General features: G+C 44.0%; 1 protein-coding gene across 3 annotated transcripts in view; it reads right to left on the bottom strand.

Moving 5' to 3' along the window:
- The window catches only part of SIL1 (SIL1 nucleotide exchange factor), a 248,215-nt gene that overhangs the window by 96,651 nt on the left and 127,922 nt on the right, over positions 1-23,642 (bottom strand). For all 3 annotated transcript variants that reach the window (XM_055286082.2, XM_055286083.2, XM_063642782.1), the window contains 2 exons: positions 9,707-9,815; positions 1,404-1,503 (listed from right to left, as the gene is read on the bottom strand). In XM_055286082.2, the coding sequence (XP_055142057.1) occupies positions 1,404-1,503; positions 9,707-9,815 (209 nt within the window). The remainder of the gene's footprint in view (positions 1-1,403; positions 1,504-9,706; positions 9,816-23,642) is intronic.

Here is a 23,642-nt window from a genome sequence, read left to right as displayed (position 1 = left end):
CCTTCCTTCACCCACTGCTGCGGCCACCAAGCCACGTGCCCTCCCACACCACATACACTCTCCATGTAGAAGTGACTTTGGTAAGATCAGTAAAGATGTGGAGACTGGGCCTGCATTTCACACATCTTAAACAGGTAAACACCAGCTTCCTATCCCCCAAAAGGTTCATTTTCCCAGAAATATTTAGTTCTAAAGGATCAGAACAACCTATGGCTTCTTCCAGTAATACACAAGCTGTCAAGAGCCTCATGCTGTCTAAGATATTACCTGGATTCAGGGGAAAGAGTGAAGAGGCAAATAAAGGCAAATGAGTGCCGAGCGCAGTGGTTCATGCCTGTAATCCTAGCACTTTGGGAGGCCAAGGTGGGCAGATCATCTGAGGTCAGGAGTTCGAGACCAACCTGGCCAACATGGTGAAACCCCATCTCTACTGAAAACATAAAAATTAGCTGAGTGTAGTGGCAAGCACCTGTAATCCCAGCTACTCAGGAGGCTGAGGCAGGAAAATCACTTGAACCTGGGAGGTGGACCTTGCAGTGAGCCAAGATCGTACCACCGCACAAACAACAAGGCCGTCTGGGCGACAGAGCAAGACTCCGTCTCAAAAAAAAAAAAAAAAAAAAAAAACGCAAATGGGGACTATAAGGAGAAGAGGGAGGGAGAACTTCGGTCTCTAAGGCAGCCAACAGAGGAGCTTCTTTCAAAAACTGACAGGACTCAAACAGAAATACAGACAAATGACTCCAAGAGCTCATGATCTTCCTGGTATAGACCTGTACCTGTGAGCCCTCCCAGACATTAGGGGCATGGCCAAGGGGCTGTGATTCTTCACCTTTTCCTCTTCTCATTCCCTTAGCTTGTAGAGAAATTTAGAGCTGGAGGAAACCTCAGTCATCCTCTTGTTCCAGCCTCATGTTTTAAATTTAAGGAACCTGAAGCCTAGAAGAAACGCATTTGCTACACGTTCAAAGGACAAGGACAAGGATTCCGGCTTCTTGCTTCCTGGGCCAGCCCCTCTGTTCTTTTGGAACAAGCTTGTATCTAATCCAAGTGTAAGTGAGGCAGAGATCTGGGCCGTAAAGTCTACTCACTCCACTCAGGCCTGTGATAATGGAGAGAATGGCTACCCCTGCTTGGTGCCTCAGTTTCTCCAAACATGGGGAGCTGTTTGAAGACATGGGATGACAAATAGAATTCTAACCTAAACCACGACAGAAATGCTCCCCGCACTTTTTTTAATGGTCTAAAAGCGTTTCTTATTTGTCAATAATGTTCTTTAAATTATTTTACAATATTGTTATCCCATGTTTATTGCAAGAGTTCCCATAAAAATGATTCCATTCTCTGCAAAAACAATAAGGCCATGCTACAGGCTTATACTCACACAAAAAATCATCACACACCTTGTCTTCCTTTGGACTCTCCATCTCTGTCCCCTCCTTGAATTTTGCCAGTGCGCTCTTGAGGTCCTGAGATGTGTAGGTGTTGGTGTTGATATCCAGCCTGTCCAAAGAAAACAGAGTAAAGAGGGAGGCATGGCTAGGCTTTGCGGCTCACACTTGTAATCCCAGTACTCTGGGTGGCCAAGATGGAAGGATAGCAAGATCCCATCTCTACAAAAAATTTAAAAATATTAGTTGGGATGTGATGGTACATGCCTGTGGTCCCAGCTACGTGGGAAGAAGGAGGATCACTTGAGCCCAGGGTTCGAGGCTGTGGTAAACTATGATTGTGCCACCGTACTCCCACAGCTGGGCAACAGAGTCAGACCCTGTCTCTAAAAATAAATAAGAGGGGAGCATCATATTCCCCAGGAAGGAAAATGTCCCTGGGTGAATGGCACCCTAAGGTAAGTGAGTCCAGGCCAGCTGTGAGTGTACTATCATGTCTTTGCCTTCAGTCAGCCAGGGTCTAACAGAGTGACCTTACCTTGAAGCTAGAAGAGGAAAGCCATAGCTGAAAATGGGATCATTTCATGAAAGAGGAAGAAATGGCAAGGGGCAGACAGAAGCCAACCATGAACAGAGGGCTCTCAGCCAGCTTCTCAGGCAGAAATAAGCCTGGCATAACCGTGCAATGCTCCTCCCTCAGCACGCTGCCAGAGCAGGACCTCTCAGAGGGAAGTGGGACACAGGGAGTAGCGTGCACCCTTATTTATTAATATATTTTTCCATGAAAGGGGACAACAGGGCCCTGAGCCCCACAGTGTGTGCCTGAACTGATTAGACAAGGCAGCCTGTCTTTACGAAAACAAGTTGGATAGATTCACACCATAAGACCAACCTATGAGCACAAAGGAGAGGCAGGAGGTATGTCTCAACCTGACCAAGGAATGGATTTGAGATACTAAGGAGTAGAATCAAGGTCAGCCCCTTCCACAGCCAGCCTCCAAAGGGAGGAGGGAAAGGAACCAATGTGGCTATAATCTCAGGAACCTGCCAAAGACCAGAATGGTCTCCTCACAAAATTCCCTGGAGCTGACCCAAGCCACAGCTACGCATCTTGACCAGAGAGAAGACATCCATCATGTGGGAGCAAGGTTTTACCACTAGCATTCATTTTAGTTCAATGAACAGAGGTAAGCACAAGAATGATGTGCACGAAGGGAAGAGTGGAATGTGGACTGTGCTTAACAAGACTGTCTGGTTGGTGTTGGGTTCAGGATTCCATATGTCCTGGAATGCCCACAAGATTTCAGAGGTGAGGAGGAAGGGGCTACTGGCCTGCTCTACTCCAGGCAGGAAGAGCACATCAGTCTCATAGTCTGAGATTCCAGCACACCTCAGCTCTCATGTACCAAGGGCTTTCATTCTTCCTAGAGACCTTTTAGGGCTCTGAGAAAAACACTCGTGTTCTCTAAACCTCAGTCCTCCTAAACTAATTAATAATAGCTAGTAAGTCATTTATTGAGCATTTAGCCATGTGTTAGGCAGTGTGTTAATCCCTTAAAAGTAATATTTCATTCAAATAGTTACCACAATGCTATAAAGTAGGGCAAGAATCCTGAATCCCTCTCCCTACAGAGCACCATCCACTGCCAGTGTGTGAGGATACCACTGCTCCATCCACATACCCAAGAGGGAGCTAAGTATTCAGGAACCATAGCTTGAACACATTATCTCCTCCCTCCTGTAAGACTTGGTCAGGACTAATCCCATTATTCCGTGTATCTCTGTTTACGCCTTAAGTCTCACTCTCCCAAGCCATCTCTCATCACCCACTCTCAGTCCCAACTACATGCACACAAGCATGCACATATGCACTCAAGTTCACGCACACACACGAAACAGTCATCTGGTGTTCTTACTTCATTCTTCACTAAGAAAAATAGACCAAAACTTCATTTTCCCATGATCAGCTCTACAAGCCAACCTGCACCTAAGTCTATGTTTTCTACTTTCCTTCCTATTATAATGGATGAGTGTCCCTGATCCTATTAAACTTAGTTCCAGATCACACTTGCCTTTACAAAAGCTTTAACTCCCATAATTACACCGCTCCCTCCTGCCTGCATGGTCAATTTCTCCCTTCAGCTGGATTATTCCCATCAGCACACCAATTCTCCTTTTACCTCACAGTCTCTTCTGGTTATCCTGCCATTTCCCTGCTCTCATTCAGAGTAACACTTTATGAACACATTGTTTTCACTCACTATCCCCACCTTTTTTATTCCTATTTATATTGCCATTTACTGTAATCTGGATTCTGTCCTCACAACTCTACTCACACTGCTAATTAAAATTACCAAAAATTGATGACCAAATCCAATGGACCCTTCTTCACTCACTTCATGTTCCTCAAGCACTAAGAGCATTTGCACAGTTGACCCTCCCTTCTTGAAAAACTCTCAGTCGGGTGTGGTGGCTCATGCCTGTAATCCCAGCACTTTGGGAGGCTGAGGAGGGAGGATTGCTTGAGCCCAGGAGTTCAAGACCAGTAAGGGCGACATAGTAAGATTCTGTCTCTACAAAAAACTTGAAAATTAGCCAGGCATGGTGGTGTGTGCCTGTGGCCCCAGCTACTCAGAAGCCTGAGGTGGGAGGATTGCTTGAGCCCAGGCCGTAGTGAGCCGTGATTACGCCACTGCACTCCAGCCTGGGCGACAAAGCAAAACCCTGTCTCAAAAAAAAAAAAAAAAAAACTCCTTTCCTGGCTTGTTACCTCACTCTCATGGCTCTTCCTCTTCCTTATTCCTTCTCCAACTCTTGCTGGTTCCTCATGTCCTACCTGAGCCACATAGCCGGGAATGCCTTGGAGTTCAGCCCTGTCAATCTTCTCCACCTCGACATCCTCCCTTAGTTACTTTAAAAACCTATCTGCCGGTAATCTCCACATTTACATCTCCAGCCCAACCTCTCCCCTGAGCACCAATCAGACTCTTGTACAACTACCTGATAGATCTGTATCTCAAATGTTTAACAAGTACTTCAAACTTATTGAATCTAAAACATGGCTCTTGATTCTTCTTCTTATAAGTCTGTCCCTCTCCCAACTTTTCTATTTCAATAAATAGTACCAACCACCACCCAGTTGCTCAAGTTCCAAAATGAGGCTTTATCCTCAATCTGTGCCCCTCCCTGCACCTTGCTTCAACCTCTACACTGAAATCATAAGCAAGTCCTCTTGAGTCTACCTCCAAATTAAATCTCCAAATTCATTCAGTCTCTGTTATGATACCCTAGACTAAGCCACCATTATGTCCTACCTGATCTACTGAAATGACATCCTAATTCTGTCTTCTTTTGTCCACCTTCAATCTCATCTCCAGACACATAGCAACTAAATCACCCTCCTGCTTAAAATCTTCCAATGGCAGCTGGGCACGGTGGCTCACGCCTGTAATCCCGGCACTTTGGGAGGCCGAGGCGGGCAGATCACGAGGTCAGAAGTTCAAGACCAGCCTGGCTAACATGGTGAAACCCCGTCTCTACTAAAAATACAAAAATTGGCTGGGTGCGGTGGCGGGCATCTGTAATCCCAGCTACTCGGGAGGCTGAGGCAGGAGAATTGCTTAAAGCCGGGAGGCGGAGGTTGCAGTGAGCTGAGATGGTGCCACTGCATTCCAGCCTGGGTAGCAGAGCAAGACACCGTCTTAGGGGGAAAAAAAATCTTCCAATGGCTTTCCATTACAATTAAAGGTGAATGAAGAACATACAAAATCTTCCTCAAAAGCCACATGATCTGGCCCCCACATACCTCTCCAATTTCATCTCCTATCGGTTTCCTTCCTTCTCTCCTCCCCTCTAGTCACCTTGATCGTTTTCTTGCTTCTCATACTTGACAAAGTCTTTTCCTTGATAAAGCCCAGGACTTCCTGTTGTTCCATCTGTCTGAAATGTCCTAACTCCTAAACCTATAAACCTAACCCTTTGCATAAAGAGTTAATTATTCTTTTTGTCCATATCATCCTTGTTCTTACCTCTGTTCCCTGAACTGAAATAAGTGCTAGTGGTAAAACCTTGCTCCCCAATGGATGTCTTCTCTCTAGTCAAGATGCATGGCTATGGTTTGGATCAGCTCCAGGGATCTCGGTGAAGATACCAATCCAGTCTTTGACAGGTTCCTGGGATCAGCCACATTGGTTCTTTTCCTTCCTCCCTTTGGGGCCAGTTAATTAATCTATGATTAATTCCCAATACTTTCATGTTTTAGAACAGGGTCAGCAAACTATCAGTAATGACCAGATAATATCTTACTTCTGTGCTTATGTACCTGGTTTTCTGTCCGCCAGCCTTGTGGAGGCTGTTTTGTTTATTACGGTATCCCAATGCCTGGCACGTGGGCACTCAATAGGTTTTTGTGAAATAAATAAGGGGAGGAAGTAAATGGCCCTGTCCTTAGCCCAACCTTTTAACCACTATACCATATTGGACCTTGGTAAATGTTCAACCCAAGATGGCACAACTTGAATGTGGTTTTACCCTCAGTCCTCCAAACCTAGGAGGAAGAGTCCAAGAAGCTGGTTATTCCAGGGCAAAAAGAGAGATGTACTGTGGAGATGTTGACAGGGATATGGACTAAAACCACTAGAGATGGCAAAGCCTAAAGCATAAATAGCAAGTGGAAACCTGTTGCTAAGAGCCAACTACGTGCCATGAAATAAGGCAGTGCTAAAGGAACTCTCTGAGACAAGCCAGAGTCAGGGTCTTCTGTCCCAGGCTTTAGAGCCCACAAGCATTGCAGCTCTAGGTAGCAATGTGGCCAGCCACACAACCAGTAAAAATAGTAGAAAGACTGCCATGAATTTTGGATTAATGGACTGTCCCCATCTCCCTCTAGGCCAATGGTTCCTAACTCTGTGGGATCACTAACTTCTTGGACAATTTCATGGAAAGCTATGGATTTTGTCCTCTAAAACAGAATACGGATATAAGCAAAATACTCTAACAATTTCACGGAACTGGCCCTGCCCTTAGGCTTCTGTTCCCATTCCAGTGCTAAGGGGCCAGGAAGACACCAAGAAATGGAATTGGAGGAGCTCCACCCCAGAAGTAAGAAGTCACCATCAAAGGCTCACTGAGTTCACAGCACTGAATGTTCACACCACCTTGTCAATGCATTTGGACTTCTATTCAGATAGGTTTGCCATTAGCTATAAATGCTTAGAAGGAAGAAGAAAGGTCCATCATATGCTAGGGGCCGTTTCAGGCAGAGACTCCCCAAAGGAGGAAAGTAAAAAGGCAGGAGTAGGGACAAATATTTCTCCCTTATGGTGTGTCTCTACAGTTCACATGGACGGCTCTGCTGTCTATTCTTAAAAGATATGAGCAACAGACAAAGCAGTATGTGTTCACACTGATGATCTACAGTCAGGTGGTAGAGAAGTGACTTCTCATAGTATAAAAACCAACAAATAAACTCCAAATTAATAAAATTCCTAACTCAGTATTATTTTTGTAAAGGGATTTTATTTTTTATTTATATATTTTGCTTATTTATTTTTTGAGATGGGGTCTCACTGTGTCACCCAGGCTGGAGTACAGTGGCATAATCACAGCTTATTGCAGCCTCAACCTCCCCAGGCTCAGGTGATCCTCCCATCTCAGCCTCCTGAGTAGCTGGAACTACAGGCATAATACACACCACACACCCAGCTAATTTTTGTTTTTGGTGTTTTTTTTGTTTTGTTTTTGTTTGTTTGTTTTCTTGAGACAGGGTCTGGCTCTGCCACCCAGGCTGGAGTGCAGTGGTACGATCTTGACTCACTGCAACCTCTGCCTCCCAGGCTCAAGTGATCCTCCCAACTCAGCCCCACAAGTAGCTGGGACTACAGGCGTGTGCCACCACCTCTGGCTAATTTTTATATGTTTTGCAGAGACACACACCCTGTTGCCCACATTGGTTTTCAAATCCTAGGCTCAAACGATCCACCCGCCTCAGCCTCCCAAACTGTTGGTATTACAGGTGTGAACCACTGCGCCCAGCCCCTAACTCAATATTCATAAGCTAAGAATAGATTCTTTTCTTCAGAAAATAAGACTTGGATTACATGTGACAAAAGACTTCCTAAAAGTACTTTGAGACACTGAAATACGTGTGTATTGTGGACGAAAGAAGTTTGGTAGGGGCCATGACAATGACAGCTGATTATTTCTTACATGGTTGTTAGAAAGGAGTAATTGTCTGACCTGGGCCACTCCAAGTATAGGCCTACCTGGAGGGATGAGGGAAGATGAAAGATCCTTCCCAATTTGGAGTGACTGTAAGGAGAACAAATGCTTCTATCTCAATATGAAGTAGAATTTTCTAACAGTGAAAACTGTCTAAATCTGAACAGGCTGTTTTGTGGGGTGAGCGCCACCTGACAAAAGTGCACATGGACCAGCTGAGTGACCTTCTGACAGGCATGTCAAGGAAAAGACTAGGGTAAGAAGTGGGTCTCTAGGACCTCCTTCTGATTACATCTAACTGAGAAATACTGGGTTTTTGTTTTAGTTTTTTTGAGACAGAGTCTCGCTCTGCCGCCCAGGCTGGAGTGCTGTGGCACAATCTCGGCTCATTGCAACTTCTGCCTCTCAGGTTCAAGCGATTCTTCTGCCTCAGCCTTCTGAGTAGCTGGGATTACAGGCACCTGCCACCACACCCAGCTAATTTTTGTATTTTTGTATTTTTAGTAGAGATGGGGTTTCATCATGTTGGCCAGGCTGGTCTCGAACTCCTGACCTCAGGTGATCCACCCACCTCGGCCTCCCAAAGTTCTGGGATTACAGGTGTGAGCCACCACGCCTGACCTGCAAAATACTGTTTAAATTATAAAATCCAGGTTGGGCACAGTGGTCCACATCTGTTATCCCAGCACTTTGGGAGGCCAGGGCAGGAGGATCACTTGAGTACAGGAGTTTAAGACCAGCCTGAGCAATAAAGTGAGACCCTGTCTCTACAAAAAAAATTAAAAAAAATTAGCCAGGCATAGTGGCACACACCTGTAGCCCCAGCCTACTCAGGAGGTTGAGGCAGTGAGATTGCTTGAGCCCAGGAGTTCGAGGTTACAGTGATCTATGATCACACCACTTTACTCCAGCCTAGGCAACAGAGCAAGACCCTATCTCTAAAAAGAAAAAAACATCATCATCATCATCATCATCATCATCATCCAAGGACTGAGTAACACTAACCACACCCAATCTGTAACTACTAATTCCCAGTGCTTACACGTTTTAGCACAGGGTCAGCAAACTGTCTGTAATGACTGGATACTATTTTAGGCTCTGTGATCCATATGGTGTCTGTCCCAATGAATCAACTCTGTCATTGTAGCAAGAAAGCAGCCATAGACAATATGTAAACAAATGAGCATGGCTGTGTCCCATTAAAACTTTATTTATGGACATTTAAATCTGAATTTCATACATTTTCATGAGTCATGAAATATTACCTTTTGATTTTTTTTCCAACCTTTAAGAAATGTAAAAACCAATTTCTCTTGCAGGCTGAACCAAAGCAGGGAACAGTCCCAATAAGGCCCACAGGCCATAATTTGCTGGTCCCTGTGTTACAAGTTTCATGGCTGGTATTTCTACTGAGCTTTCCAAATGCACAATTCCAGCAACCCCTGCAACTCCATGCCTCAACCTCCTTTCCCCTCATTCAGGAAATATCAAGCAAAGAAAGCATGTTAATTCAAGGCAACAAAAAGAAAAATAGTGACACTGAATTCTCTAAAACTGAATAATCTAACCTGGTTATTGAGAAATAAGGCAACCTCTAGCCAGTGGAGAATGGCAGTAGCTTCCACTTTTATACTATAAGAAAGCCTGTTTTAATACTGACCAACGAGAGGGAAAGTTAGTCTGAATTAAAGACTTTAAAATGCAATTTTATTGTTCACCAAGGAAGTATTACTGCAAAGCAGAAGGCCTAACAGGCCTGTTTTAATGAATAGATGACTCATCTGTAATCAGTGCATTAATTGTTGGGATTCAAATGGGTGCTCTTAAAGTACTGGGAAAAATAGCTTCATTTTTAAAGCAGGTTAAGCATTCCCCCTACAGCCTTTTTTAAAGTATCAATTTGCTTTGCAAACTGTCTCTTTCCAAAGACTGTAGAAGTAAACTTTCATAAAACCCTGACAGATTTATCACAAATTATATGCTATTAAATTCCAAATTAAAAAAAAAGCCACATGAATTTGGGTAACATTTTAAGTATTACAATACAAAATCAATGTCATCACTTAGCCTCCCAGTCCCTAGGGTTGACACTGTACCTTTTGCCTTTCAAATTATTTCGGAACTTGTCCTCATATTGGAGTTTTGCCTCTCTTTCCCCAGTCTGAAGATTCAGCCGTACGTGGCATCCTGCAGGGACAGCCTGCCCTAAAAGCCAAGAAGAGAAAAGGCTCATGAGGTACAAGGTCTTTGGAAGGTCGCCGGGATGGCCAGCAAGCCAACAGGACTTACTAGTTCATGAAGACACGACTCAGCTGTGTTCAGTTACCTCCTCAATCCACCCATCTCTCTCCCTTGAACACACACACCACTGGCATATACTCACTTTGCTAATCTATAAGGAAATCTATACGGCAATGACGTAAGATGGGCAAGAGGATTCACACTTGAATCTAGAGACCAATGTCCCCCAATTAGAACCTGCATATTTAAGCTCTTCTATGTCTTCTTGAGCTAATAAAAGCTTTGTGTTATGTGCAGCAGGTAAGTGGTAGATACCTACTCATTCCTCAGGACATGCTACTTTACTGTCTCTTCCATGACACCCTTCCTGCCCCTCCCCTGACAGTCAGTCCCACAGAACCCCAGACAGCCTGCCATCACAGCAAGCTTACACCTCACCACCTTCATCTGTTTAATTAGGCTCCTTCTATGAGGCTGTCTCCTTCCTAAGCACAGGGACTGTATTTCCTCCTTTTTGATTTCCCAGCCCTTAGGCCAGGGCTTGGCACATAAAAGTGTGGCACTTAACGTTATGAAAAGGAAGAAGGAAGAGACTGGAAGGCAAGAGGACAGAGCAAGCCAAGGAGGCAGGGAGTGGAGCCAAGAGAAACTGAAAACCTACACCCACCTATCTATGGAGCTGATCCACAGCTGGGAAAAACAAGTGTTGTGAATCGATGGGCTATTCCTATGCACTGCACAAAACTACTCAAGTATAGTTAAAAAGCAACTGTGCAGTAGCACATACTACAAATGGAATGCTACACCCATTCATTCATTCATGAAACTGCTGTAGAGAGGGAGAATTTCAGGGAAAAGGCTTTTCAGGAGATGGGAGATTTGAAGCAAAGATGGTGCTTCTGACACCTGGACTTTGACTCTGCTTTCTCCTGCCAGAGGACAGCATTGCCTTGCTGGTGTTAAGTTTGATTTCAGAACCCAAATCAATAACTTTCAGAAAAAATTCCTCCGAAGGAAGCACACAGCACAAGTTCTCTCAAATAATCAGGTAAACTCAAGTATAGAAGGATAATGATATAGGCAAGTATTCAACAGTGCTCTCAATTCTGGGAGGCCCATAGAAAACTCTGAGTTCCACCAGTCAGTCACTCTATCCCCAATCAAGATGCCAGGGATATCGCACACCATGCTGTTGCTGTTCCTGCTGTCCCACTTCAGTAGGGAGTTTCTGTATGTTTTACTTTAAAAAATGGGAACCTACACACAGTATTTAGAAGTATGTACATAATGATCTCCCTCTAACCCCAACCATTATTTTCAAGGATAAAAAATACGTTCAGGCCAGGCATGGTGGCTCACACTTTGGGAGGCCAAGGCAGGTGGATCACCTGAGGTCAGGAGTTCGAGGCCAGCCTTGGCAAATGGTGAAATCCCATCTATACTAAAAATACAAAAATTAGCCAAGTGTGGTGGCAGGAACCTATAATCTCAGCTACTCAGGAGGCTGAGGCAGGAGAACTGCTTGAACCTGAACAGTGGAGGTTGCAGTAAGCCAAGATCACGCCACTGCACTCCAGCCTGGGCAACAGTGCAAGACTCTGTCTCAAAAAAAAAAAAAAAAAAAACATTCAGAGCGCAGTGGAAAAATCCTTCTCTGGGGTGGCCCTCTTGATAAAGTTGGGGTCAAATGAAGCAAAAAGTGAGTCCCAGACTAGGAATAAAGGGAATACCACAGTAACGAAGCCCCACGTGCAAATGCACTGACACAGAACCCAGTAGGCCACAGGAGCTGAGGAGAGACTAGGCCATAGAACTAACTGGAAGGGCTGTGGGGGCTGCTGGCTTGGTACCACATTCCTAGGATAGGAAAATATTCATCAAACAGCTGTGGAAGATGGTTCTGGGAGGAGATGAGGCTGAATACTGGCAAGAATAACAAAGAACTGGCAACTTCTATCCTATTACTATGATCACAGGGCAAGAGGTAATTTCTTTAGTACTAATCTAATCTCTGAATGTGTGAAGGGGAGAGGCTGCCTCACCTGGAGAGATCCCAAACTGACAAGACAATGGTCCCTTCCTGGATGAATGCTAAAATGCCAGCCCCCTTTACTCTACCACATTGATACCCAATCTACCTCCCAAACTGGTTGATTTTTCCTGCTATGTATGTCTTGAATGCATACTCTTCTCTCCATCTTCCCCCACTGCTTTTGTCTGAACCATTGCCATCTCTGATCTGGGCCCTATCACAGCTTTCTAACTGGCCTCCCCGATTCACCTCCCAATCAAACTGTTCTTGCAAATGATTTTTCTTTTCCAAAATACCAAACCTATGCCATTCTCCTGCTTCAAACCTTTTCATGGCTTCCTACTGTTCTGAGGATAAAAATGAAAATCCTCACCCTGGTCAATGAGGCCCTGCAGTATCTGGCCCCGGCCTACCTCTCCAGCCTTGTCCACTCCTCATTCCTGTGCTCTAGGCACACTGGTCTTTTTCCATCCTTCTGAAAGAACCATGCTACCTCCTACCAGGGGGCCATTCCATCTGCTGTTCCCTTTGCCCAGAATAGTCTTCCCACCCTCAGCCTCCATCTCCTCATCCTTCCAATCCCAGCTAAAGTCACTTCTTCTGAAAGGCATCCTCTATTTTCTCAGACTAGATTTACCTGCCCCCAAAAGATTTCACAGCACCATGAATCCTTTATAGCACTTACCACAATCAATAATTACACATTAGTTTTTTTATTTATCTGGTGAATATAAATGCTCACCATTTTATCCTCAGGGCCTATCACATGACCTAGCATATAGTGAACTCTCAATAATCATTTGTTGGTCAAGTGAGGAGGCCCTTGCCTATAGTCCCAGCACTTTGGGAGGCTGAGACGAGGGGATCACCTGAGCCCAGGAGTTAGAGACCAGCCTGAGCAACACAATGAGATCCCATCTCTAGAAAAAAATTTAAAATTAGCTGAGTGTGGTGGCTCACATCTGTAATTCCAGTACTTTTGGAGGCCAAGGCAGGGGGATCACTTGAGGCCAGGGGTTGGGCAACATAGTGAGACCCCATCTGTACAAAAAAATTAAAATAAAAAAATTAGCCAGGCACAATGGCATGCTCCTATAGTCCTAGCCACTTGGAGTCTGAGGTGGGAAGATCGCCTGAGCTCAGGAGTTCAAGGCAGCAACGGGCTATGATCACGCCACTGCACTCTAGCCTGGGCAACGGAGTGAGAACTTGTCTCTAAATTTAAAAAACAATAATTATTTGTTGAGTGAAAATGTTTAAAAGAAAGAGGGAATTCCTAGCTGACCTAGAGTTATATGGAAAGGCCAAGAAGGATTTTTACTAGGGCAGGTTGAGTTATAATAGTAATTAGTCATGTTAATAGTTATTTTTAGTAATAATGGTACTAATACTAGTAATATAATAAAAATAGTATTTAAAATTTTCAAACTTTTGATCAAAGTTAGAAATGGAAAAGAAAAAAGCATGTGAGTTTATAAGCTTCAGACGTAATAGGTTATAGTGTGCTAAGCTCGCCAAAGAAGAGGCTAGGTTCTTATGTGAATCTAGTTATTTTGAGGAAAATTCCAAAATTACTCCCTTCACATAAGCCACCACAGGGGGCAAGAGCAACCACAATAGCATTAACTCAAAATACAGGTTATGTTCATTTAAAATATACTAAACATGTCATGGCAGCAGCAGTAGCAAAAGCAACAGGAAATGCAGTATTTCAAATACTTCTCCACTGGGGAAATGTCCAAGTTAGACAGATAGTATAATCTGACCTGTATCCTTCAAGAGCCTCTGCGACAGAAGAAAATGTACCAGAACACAGGGGAAGGGCAAATCAGAGCAAACAGAAAACAAGATACATACAGGTAACGAGTTAGGGGGATGGAGAGCAAGGGGACAGGCAGAAAATAATGTCTGGATCCAGGAAGGCAAACAGGCCTGCAAAGCCTACAGTGTCTGTTTTCCCACCTCCGGCTCTTTCAGAGCGGATCCCAAGGCTGACTATCCTAGCCTAGAAAACCCTGTCCATATTAAGCAGAAGCCCTGTCCATATTGAGTAAGGCCACCTCGTGCTTGAATTTTGACTCCCACTGGGACTGTCATTGACTTCAATCACAGGCCAGGACCCAGATAATAACTCTTGTTTTCTGGGTTGGGGGATAATCTATGGTAGACTGCAACATTGTCACCAATTTTCTTCCTCCCTGCTTGTCACACTCTCTGCCATGTGACTTTACAGTTCCTCCTACTGCAGAGTGTGCCTTCCCACACCTTGACTTTGTATTTTGCTTATCACATGCGTTGGCCAGTGGGATGCTAGCAAATGGGCCGCAAACAGATGTTTGAAATGTGCTTGCATGGTTGTATCGTATTCTGCTATCATCATGAGAAGAACATCACTGCTAGCCTTCTGGTCCAAGAAGGAGACACCCATGGAGAAGAAACAAGTCAGGGCTTCATGTGCACATGGTTTATTAAGGGGTGCTCTCCAGTTGACAGGAAATGAGGAGGCAGGGAGGACTTTGTACCCCCACCTACCCCTGCCTAGCAGTCAGAGGCCACAGGCTACCATAGCAGGTGGAGGCTGAAGCTCTGGGCAAAGAAGCTTTGGCTCCTCAGAGGGGTCCAGGAACAGGTGGCAAGAGTGAGTCTTGAACCCCCACAGTAGCTGGGGAAGAAACACCCGCTACGGGAAAAGGAGATCCCAGGAAGTATGGGCAGGGAACCGAAAGCATCTGCTTTAATGGCTGTCTTAGATTGTGTCCTAGTCCATTAGGAATCCTATAACAAAGTAACTTAGACTGGGTAATTTATAAACAATACAAATTTATTGCTCACAGTTCTGGAGACTGGGAAGTCCAAGATCACACCAGCAGTTTCAGTGTCTGGTGAGGGCCTGTTCCTCATAGAAGGTGCCTTCTAAGTGTTTTCACATGGTGGAAGGGGCCAGGAGGCACCCTCAAGCCTCTTCACTAATCCTATTCACAGGGTGTGGAACTCTCATGACCTCATCACCTCCTAAAGGCCCCACCTTCTAATACTATCATACTGGGTATCAGGGGACAACCCACATATCCATCATCTGATAAATGAATAAATAAAAGTAGTATATCCATATAATATTATTCACCATTAAAAGGAGCAATAAATACTGATACATCCTACAACATTGATGAACCTTGAAAACATTGTGCTAAGTGAAAGCCGGATACAAAAAAGCATGTATCATATGATTACTTTTACATGAAATGTGCAGAACAGGCAAATCCATAGAAACAGTAGATTAATGGCTGTCAGGGGCTGTGGGAAGGAAGGAATGAGGATTGACCACTGGTGGTCTGGAGTTAGACAGTGGCAGTAATTCCACAACACTGTGGATATACTAAAAAAAACCCACCAAATTACCAAAAAAAAAAAATCGGGGGAAATACTTTCAGATTATACAAATCCATCCCTTTACTCTAAAAACCATTGCATGCCATTAGAGGAATCCATCTGTAACATTTACCACTGTGGTAATCATCTAATGGGAATTTGCAACTTCCCTCCTTCTTTACACATTTATTAATTGGGATTTGTTTCACTCCAAGAAAAAATTGTCATGCCTCTAACTATTTGTATTAGTATGAACTCATGGATATTTTATTCTATGGGTCCAACACTATTATTATTTATTTTGTTGCTCAAATTGTTTCAGCCTTAGCAATCAGAAGTGCCTTCAGGTTGACTCTCACATTCCTTTGAAAAAATCCTTCCTCCCCACCATCATTTTCTTTTTAAAAGTATTTCCTTACTTTCTGGTTCCATAACATGTTCCAGGTTCATCTTGTATTTTCCTTTCCCCAGCCCTGGAATCAGCCACTTCTAACCAGCCTTAGTTTTTGTTGTTTTTTTTTTTTTTTTTTGAGACAGAGTCTCACTCTGTTGCCCAGGCTGGAGTGCAGTGGCGCGATCTCGGCTCACTGCAAGCTCCGCCTCCCGGGTTCACGCCATTCTCCTGCCTCAGCCTCTCCGAGTAGCTGGGACTACAGGCGCCCGCCACCACGCCTGGCTAATTTTTTTGTATTTTTAGTAGAGACGGGCTTTCACCGTGGTCTCGATCTCCTGACCTCATCATCCACCTGCCTTGGCCTCCCAAAGTGCTGGGATTACAAGCGTGAGCCACTGCGCCTGGCCTACGAGCCCTAGTTTTTTGTTTTCTTTTTCTTTCTTTCTTTTTTTTAATTGGAGAACAGTGTTTAGAAGCCAAGATCTGGATGCTAGGTGTGTTCATTACTACTAGGGTGTTGGTATTTCTAAGCCCTCTCAGTAGGTGGAGCTAGAAATGTGTGTGTGTGTGTGTGTGTGTGTGTGTGTGTGTGTGTGTGTAACAAAATACCTTAGACTGGGTAATTTATAAACAATACAAATTATATATACACACACAAATGTTAATTATATATATGTATATGTACACTCATACATATACATACATACATTTGTGTGTGTGTATATATATATATATATATATATATATATATGGTGATAAGGTTTCGCTGTGTCTCCACCTAAATCTCATCTTGAATTGTAGCTCCCCTAATTCCCACATGTCATGGGAGCCACCTGGTAGGAGGTAATTAAATCATGGGGGTGGGTCTTTTCTGTGCTGTTCCTGTGATGGTGAATAAGCCTCACAAGATGTGATGGTTTTATAAAGGGCAGTTCCCCTGCACACACTCTCTTTCCTGCTGCCATGTAAAGACATGACTTTGCTACTCATTCACCTTCCACCATGATTTTAAGGCCCCACCAGCCATGTGGAACTGTGAGTCCATTAAACCTCTTTCCTTTATAAATTACCCAGTCTCAGGTATGTCTTTATTAGCAGCATGGGAACTAATATATATAGTTTAGAATATTATATTACATATATTCTAAACCACATATACATATATGATTTAGAATAACATTCAGGCCCTCCATGTAATCATCAATCATTAATGTTTAAGGGACATTGAGTTCACTTTCTCTAATAATCTGTGCCAAAAGTAACAAAAGAGGACATCAACAGATGTACACATATATATACATACAGACATCTATATACATGCACACACCTATATTTCTTGCTATATTACTGTTGTGTGTATATATCCACACATCTATATTTCTATATCTATTTATCTGTATATATTTTTAAAACTACAAGTTTATACTGATACTTCAGATTCCAATCTAATACACAGGCTCATTTGTCTTCTCACTTTACTTATTTATAACTTCTTTCTCTAACACTGAGAAACCTGCTCTTATTATCTACAATACATTTTTGTTCTAGTATACAAATAAACTAGTTTCAAAACTGTTAACCCATATCCCTGTGAGAAATACATTTACCAAACTAGATTACAGCATGTATGTACAGTTCTGTTTTTAGCTTTACTGTACCTGGTCAAGATATTGCTTCACAAAGTCACTTGGGTTAGTTCTTCCCTGTCCACTTCATTAAGGTTATGTTATTAATTAGTAATACTTGGTTCATTTGTTAGTATTTGTATTCCATTTTATGGCTCCTGCCCCTCCATATCCTGATTGGCTTAACTATTTATTTGGTGAGCCTATGAAGAGTATGTGAACTATTACTGTGGTTCTAAGAGTCAGAGCTATACAAAAAGAACAGTGCTCTGTTCTCTTACATACTTTTTTTTTTTGTATAGTTACTGTTTTTTTTAAGCCACCAGGCTTTGAGGTGTTTTGTTTATTGTGGCATTCATTCCAATGGTCCCGAAACAAGAAATTAAAAGTGCCCAATATAAATAACAGTTTTTTCTGAAATTATATAGTTTCTTTTTTGTGTTAAAATGTCGCCGGGCGCGGTGGCTCACGCTTGTAATCCCAGCACTTCGGGAGGCCGAGGCGGGCGGATCACGAGGTCAGGAGATCGAGACCACGGTGAAACCCTGTCTCTACTAAAAATACAAAAAATTAGCTGGGCGTGGTAGCGGGCGCCTGTAGTCCCAGCTACTTGGGAGGCTGAGGCAGGAGAATGGCGTGAACCCGGGAGGCGAAGCTTGCAGTGAGCTGAGATCGCGCCACTGCACTCCAGCCTGGGTGAGAGAGCGAGACTCTGTCTCAAAAAAAAAAAAAAAAATGTCCTTTTAAAAAATGAGATAATGACACAGGAAGGGGAACATCACACTCCGGGGACTGTTGAGGGTGGGGGGAGGGGGGAGGGATAGCATTAGGAGATATACCTAATGCTAAATGACGAGTTAATGGGTGCAGCACACCAACATGGCACATGGATACATATGTAACAAACCTGCACATTGTGCACATGTACCCTAAAACTTAAAGTACAATAAAAAAAATTTTTTTAAAAAAAGAGATAATGATAGTAGATGGTGTGTTGTTTCCATGTTAAGGCCCTTAACTCAGCAAAATAAAAAGTTGGCCTTAGTCCTCCAAATTATTTTTTTTTTTAAGTTTTTCTGGTCCATAAAACACCACAGCCTAGAAACCACCTCTCCATTCTACCAATCTTCCCTAGGACATTTGAGAATTATTCCCATTGTACATTTTAAATAGGTGAATTGGATAGTACATAAATTATATCTCAATAAAGTGGTTGTAGAAATGTATTCCTCCACCATCTCTTTTTAAATCCTTGAACAGCAATTAGTCTATCAGACACAGTTCAATGTGACAGTAAATATTTCTAGGGGCCAGGAAACAGAACTAAGGCTCAGGGCCTAGACACAGACCCAGGAGTGCAGTTCTCGGAATGTCAGGAAGGGGAAAATTAGCCTAGGAAGCCTGAGGCCGTGAAGCACTAGGACAAGAGGAACCCTGGCAGAAGGACAGGTAAGAAATAGTGACCAGGAGGTAGGAGCCATGTCAAATGCCCACAGGAGGCAGAAGGCAAGAGAGTGAGGAGGTTCATCTGTAAGAAAACATGAATGGTGAGGGCTGTGAAAAATGCCCCTTCTCAAAGTATTCCACCTTAAATACAGAAAAGGCAAACAAAACATATGGCCAGTTTGTAACTGCTGAAATGATAGTTTCACCTATTAACAAATTATACCCGGCTCTGTCTTTGCCCCAACTCATCCCAGTGCCCAGTGCTTAGAAACTTGTCCCTCCCGGACTCCCAGTGACGGGGCCTGCTCAGGTGGTGCCCACAGTGAGGCTGCTGTGGAGTCTGGCTGCCCTGCTTCAACGAAGACAGGCCAACTGGAATGAATGCATGGTGCTCTTGGATCTGCCTTGGCATTAAGAGCTTTGGTAGTTATGGGACTTCAGGAAGGGTGAAAAGGACAGGATGTCCTCCACAGGCTCCTGTCTGGAAACTTCCCGTTCCAGGGACTTCCAGTCATACGTGGACACAATGGCAGAAAGCCAGAGGCTTCCCCAGCTGGCCATGCCACAAGCCCTGGGACTCTGCTCCTCACTTGGCTATCTTTGTTGGCTGGGTGACTCTAGCCAAATTCCTTTATCTTTCTGAATCTTCATGCCCTTATGTGTCAACTGAAAAGAATTTATCATGTCTGTTTTCCCTGATGTGCTACATTGTTGTGAAGAACAAATGAAAAAAGAACTGTGTCAGTGCTCAGAAGAAATAAAAAGTATGCCAGAAAAAGCAGTCCCCAAAACAGCCCAAAAAGGTAAATGTCAACCCGGATTCTGAAGCAAAGACAGCTTATTTGTCAAGTCCTACAGATAGGTGTTAAGAGTAAAAACTCCCGGTTATGCTGAGTTTCTGAAGGGCAGGAACCAATTATTTGTGCCCACAGCTCAAGCTCAGCTCAAGGCACACAGTAGGCCTCCAAAAAGGTCAGCTTGAATGCCAGCTCCCTCTTCCCCAGACCAAAAGGAATACAAAAATATAGAACAGGAAGCAATGCCACTCACCTCGCTGGGGCCTCCAAGCTCCTAATAGGGCTGGTCAGAGCTGAGGCTTTACAGGCCCAGTTGCCATGACTACCAAAGCCCTCTCCTCCTGCTTCTTTATTCAAAACCCCCAAACAAGTCCTGGCAAGATCCCTGCCTTACACAAATGAGCATCTATCCTGTCTCCAGGACTTGAACGGAACCAGTAACAAATAACGTGCACAAACCTCTCTAGGGTGCTGAACCCTGAAACAACACTTAATATTATTGTGTTTTTAAGGGAATCAAAAATGGAGACCTTTTTTTTAAACAGCAAAATACATAATGAGCCATTCTGGATCATAGTTATATTTATGTATTTTTTAGAAGGACTAAACAATGACAAACTGAGAAAAATAGGAATATTCTCCAAACGTATTTTTACTCTGAATCATAGAGAATCTAGAATCTGGGCCGGGTCTTAGAAGAGTTCTCCAGCATGGCTTCTAGGCAAGGGCAGAAATCCCCAAGCTGCATGAAAGCTGCTCAGAACAAAAGACTCCAGTTTCCCCCAGGGAACAGCTACCCTGAAAGCTCCCACCATACCCTTCCACCACTACCCCACTACCCTCCAAAATCTCATCCACGGCACCCTAACCCATGTCTCCTTTCCAGTCCTCAAGGAGGACAAACTACAGCTGGTGACCAACCATTCTACACAGAATTCACAAGAGTAACGCTTTCCACAGACAAGGACTATCAATGCTACTTAGGTTTCCTGTGTTCTAGTGAGAAAGGTACCTTGAACACATCATCATACAAGGCTCAAAGTAACCACATCTAGGACATGGTGAGCCTCTTTCCATAAGTGGCTAGTCCACAAGCATCTCCTGAGGCCTGGGCAAGAGTCTGCTCTTTTCCAGGCATTCTTTCTGCCACAGCTTACCGTGTGCCCACAAAGGGCCACTGCTGTGTTGGGCACTGGGAAGTATGCTGGGAAGTGAACAAGACCAATGCCTGCCATTGAGAAGTATGACGTAAATGGGGAGAGAAGTAGCAACACTTAGATTTCCAAGTCCAGAGAACAGCTTTCAAGCAAGCAATGAGGAACTCCATATGAAGCACCTGGAGCTCAGCATATAAAACAGGCAGACAAGAAGCAGGGAGGCCACTTGGCAGGCTGTTATCGTTGTCCTAATCAGACATAATAAAGCCTGACCCAGAGGAATGGGTAGGAAATGAAGATTGAGACAGCAGTAAAGGATGATAGTATTTTGACCAGAAAAATTAGGAATCTTGTTGTGGCCCTACCAGCCCTCCTACTGAGAAAAGCATCAGACCTTTAAGCATGTGCAGTTACTCACTCCTTTCACCAGCCTAGGGGGCCTACCACAGCCCCCAAATTTAATAAATCCAGGGATGGAATAAAGAAAACTAGAGCTAAAGGGGGCCACTTTCATGTGGAGACCCATCCTGGGCATCTCGCACCTGTTGCCTAGCCAGCGGATGCCTCCACTCCCCTTTGATCTCTACCCTCAATGTGTCCCATGTTCCTCCAAGAAACCAAAGGTCAGGCAGTTGGGAGTACACCACAGCACGGCTATAGCTCTTCTGGCTCTCTAATCCCACTTCGAAATTACTGAGTCAAAAATACATTTTTTAAAATTCTCACTATAATTGAAGTTAACCCTGAGATACTGATAATGAGCTTTACTTCATAATAAGGAGGGAAACAAATTGGAAGTGAAGGAGTTAAATGTGTCTGTTTCCCAGAGGCCTTAGTACCACTATTGCTTATTTTCTGGAGAAGACTCTTGAGGATTCCAGAGTGCCTGCATTTCCCACCCAGGCACAATTTCATTAGCAGCTCATTAGCAGGAGTGGTGCAACCATTTCTGACTCTTGTTTTTCATGATATTTATTGGTTAATTGACACTCTGAATACAGGTTGACTGAGACCCAAATGAAAGTGCTAAAACCACTCATTAGTCAAATTTAAAACAGAGATTGTATTCTAAACATACCGTTGGTTCTCATTTATTTTCCTCAAACAGAAGTCATAATTTAATAAAAGGGTTAAAAACGCAAAGTGCCAAGATATTGTACTTCAATTTTTAATGCTTTTTTCCCGTACCCTATCAGTCCCCAGGAATCCTGTCATCATAATTGGCTCTTATTTGTTCTCATTTACAGCACCTGTTACCTGCACAGACAAACATGGTTCTATGAATTATTTCAGACCAGTATCAGCTACTACTGACTTCTACAATTTCCCTAGTGGCCCTGCCACAAAAGCCCCTCAGTTTGGATACTTCCAGCAATAAAAAGGGGAAAAAATCCATAGGGATGCCCGCAGCAAAATTCTTAGGGTAGAATTTTTCTCTAGACCAGCTCTAAAGGATGGAACTCCATATCATTTTATTTATTGTTGGGGGGTGGTGTGTGCAGGGATCAGGGAGGTGAAAATGCCAATCGGAGTGGGAGAAGAGGCAGATGGAGCAACAGGTACAGTGTAGAGATGGCAGTCATAGGAACAACTGGTCCTAAGTCCTTGTCCACCTCCCACTGGGGGAGCCCACCCTCCTTAAATATAGGCAACTTTAACAAAACGAGGTTAGTCACCTGAGCCTCCTTTCACCTGTCAAAGTGTAATGACAATCCAAATTTTCTGCCTTTTAGCTTAAAGTTTTGGATTGTTGGTATTGAGAGACCTACTAAGTAGTGTTGTGCTTTGCTTTCTTCACTTGTATTGCTGGTTTCACTAGGAGGAATTGCAGCCTTTAGCACTTGGATGACCTAGGCAATTGTTCAGCTGGTGGCAGAGGGCACAGACTCAGGGAGATCTGGTTCCAGGTCCAGTTCCACCACTTAATAGCTCTGAGACCTTGAGCAAATAACACCTATGACTCATCTGCAGAATAGGCATCAGAGTACCCACTTCACAGGGCTCACAGGGTTCACTGCCAGGAATAAGAGATCATGCATAGGAGATGCTCAGGGCTGACACCAGAGCGTTCTCAATAATGTTCTCTGCCTGGCTCTTGCCTCTCTGTGACTTGTTCAGCTTTCCCAGCTATGAGAAAGAGACCAGGGCCATGCCATGATAGATGCTCAAACTGAGTGTTAATCGGCTCTCAATACATACTTGATTGAGTTCTGCAGAGGAAAGAAGAGTACATGATTTTTTAGAATATTCATGTCAGGCTGCCTTGTTAAGGCTGCAAAAAATTCAGTAACAATGAGGGCTGTGGGGCATCCAAACTGAGAGGGCAGCAAATGAGCTGTTTAAACTTAGCCTGTACCACATTGAAAACACCCACTACAGCTTTCCTTGGCTCAGCCAACCTGCAGGCCACCAAACCCACTTAAGATGGGTCAGTCTCTGTCCCACTCCCCAAGACATCAGAATAGAAATCAAAGAGGCCATATCCAGCAGCAAAACTGAAGCAAATGTGGGGAGGATTTAAATGAGCACAACTGCCAGCTGGCAACAAGGAAGAAGGGCTTCAGGTTTCCTGATAAACTTAGCTCAGTCACAAACTTAAGCCAGTTTTGCAACAATGCACCAAAGAGCTTATGAAAGCAGCTACCCTGCTCTGGCTTTCTGCTCCTCAGAGGGCTGTGCTCACAGGGGCCCACCCCAGCATGGGCAAGGAGGCCTGGATGTTCTGGGCCAATGCACACAAGGTTGGTGCTCCAGCAAAGCTGCTGCTGTGCACACTTTCAACAAGCAGCCTGCCTCACACCTCCACCCCACCCTCACAACAGCTGATGCTGCCCCCAACTGCACCCCCATACGCCCAATCCTGGGCAACTAATGGGAACTCTGCACTGTCACTTGATGAGAAACACTCTACCCACTATACACTCCTGAGTCCTCTCCAAGTAACCAGGCAGAAGTATATGGAACCTCTGGC

This window comes from Symphalangus syndactylus, chromosome 7, assembly GCF_028878055.3.
Source record: "Symphalangus syndactylus isolate Jambi chromosome 7, NHGRI_mSymSyn1-v2.1_pri, whole genome shotgun sequence".
Taxonomy (NCBI): domain Eukaryota; kingdom Metazoa; phylum Chordata; class Mammalia; order Primates; family Hylobatidae; genus Symphalangus; species Symphalangus syndactylus.
This window is presented reverse-complemented; position numbering and strand designations above follow the sequence as displayed.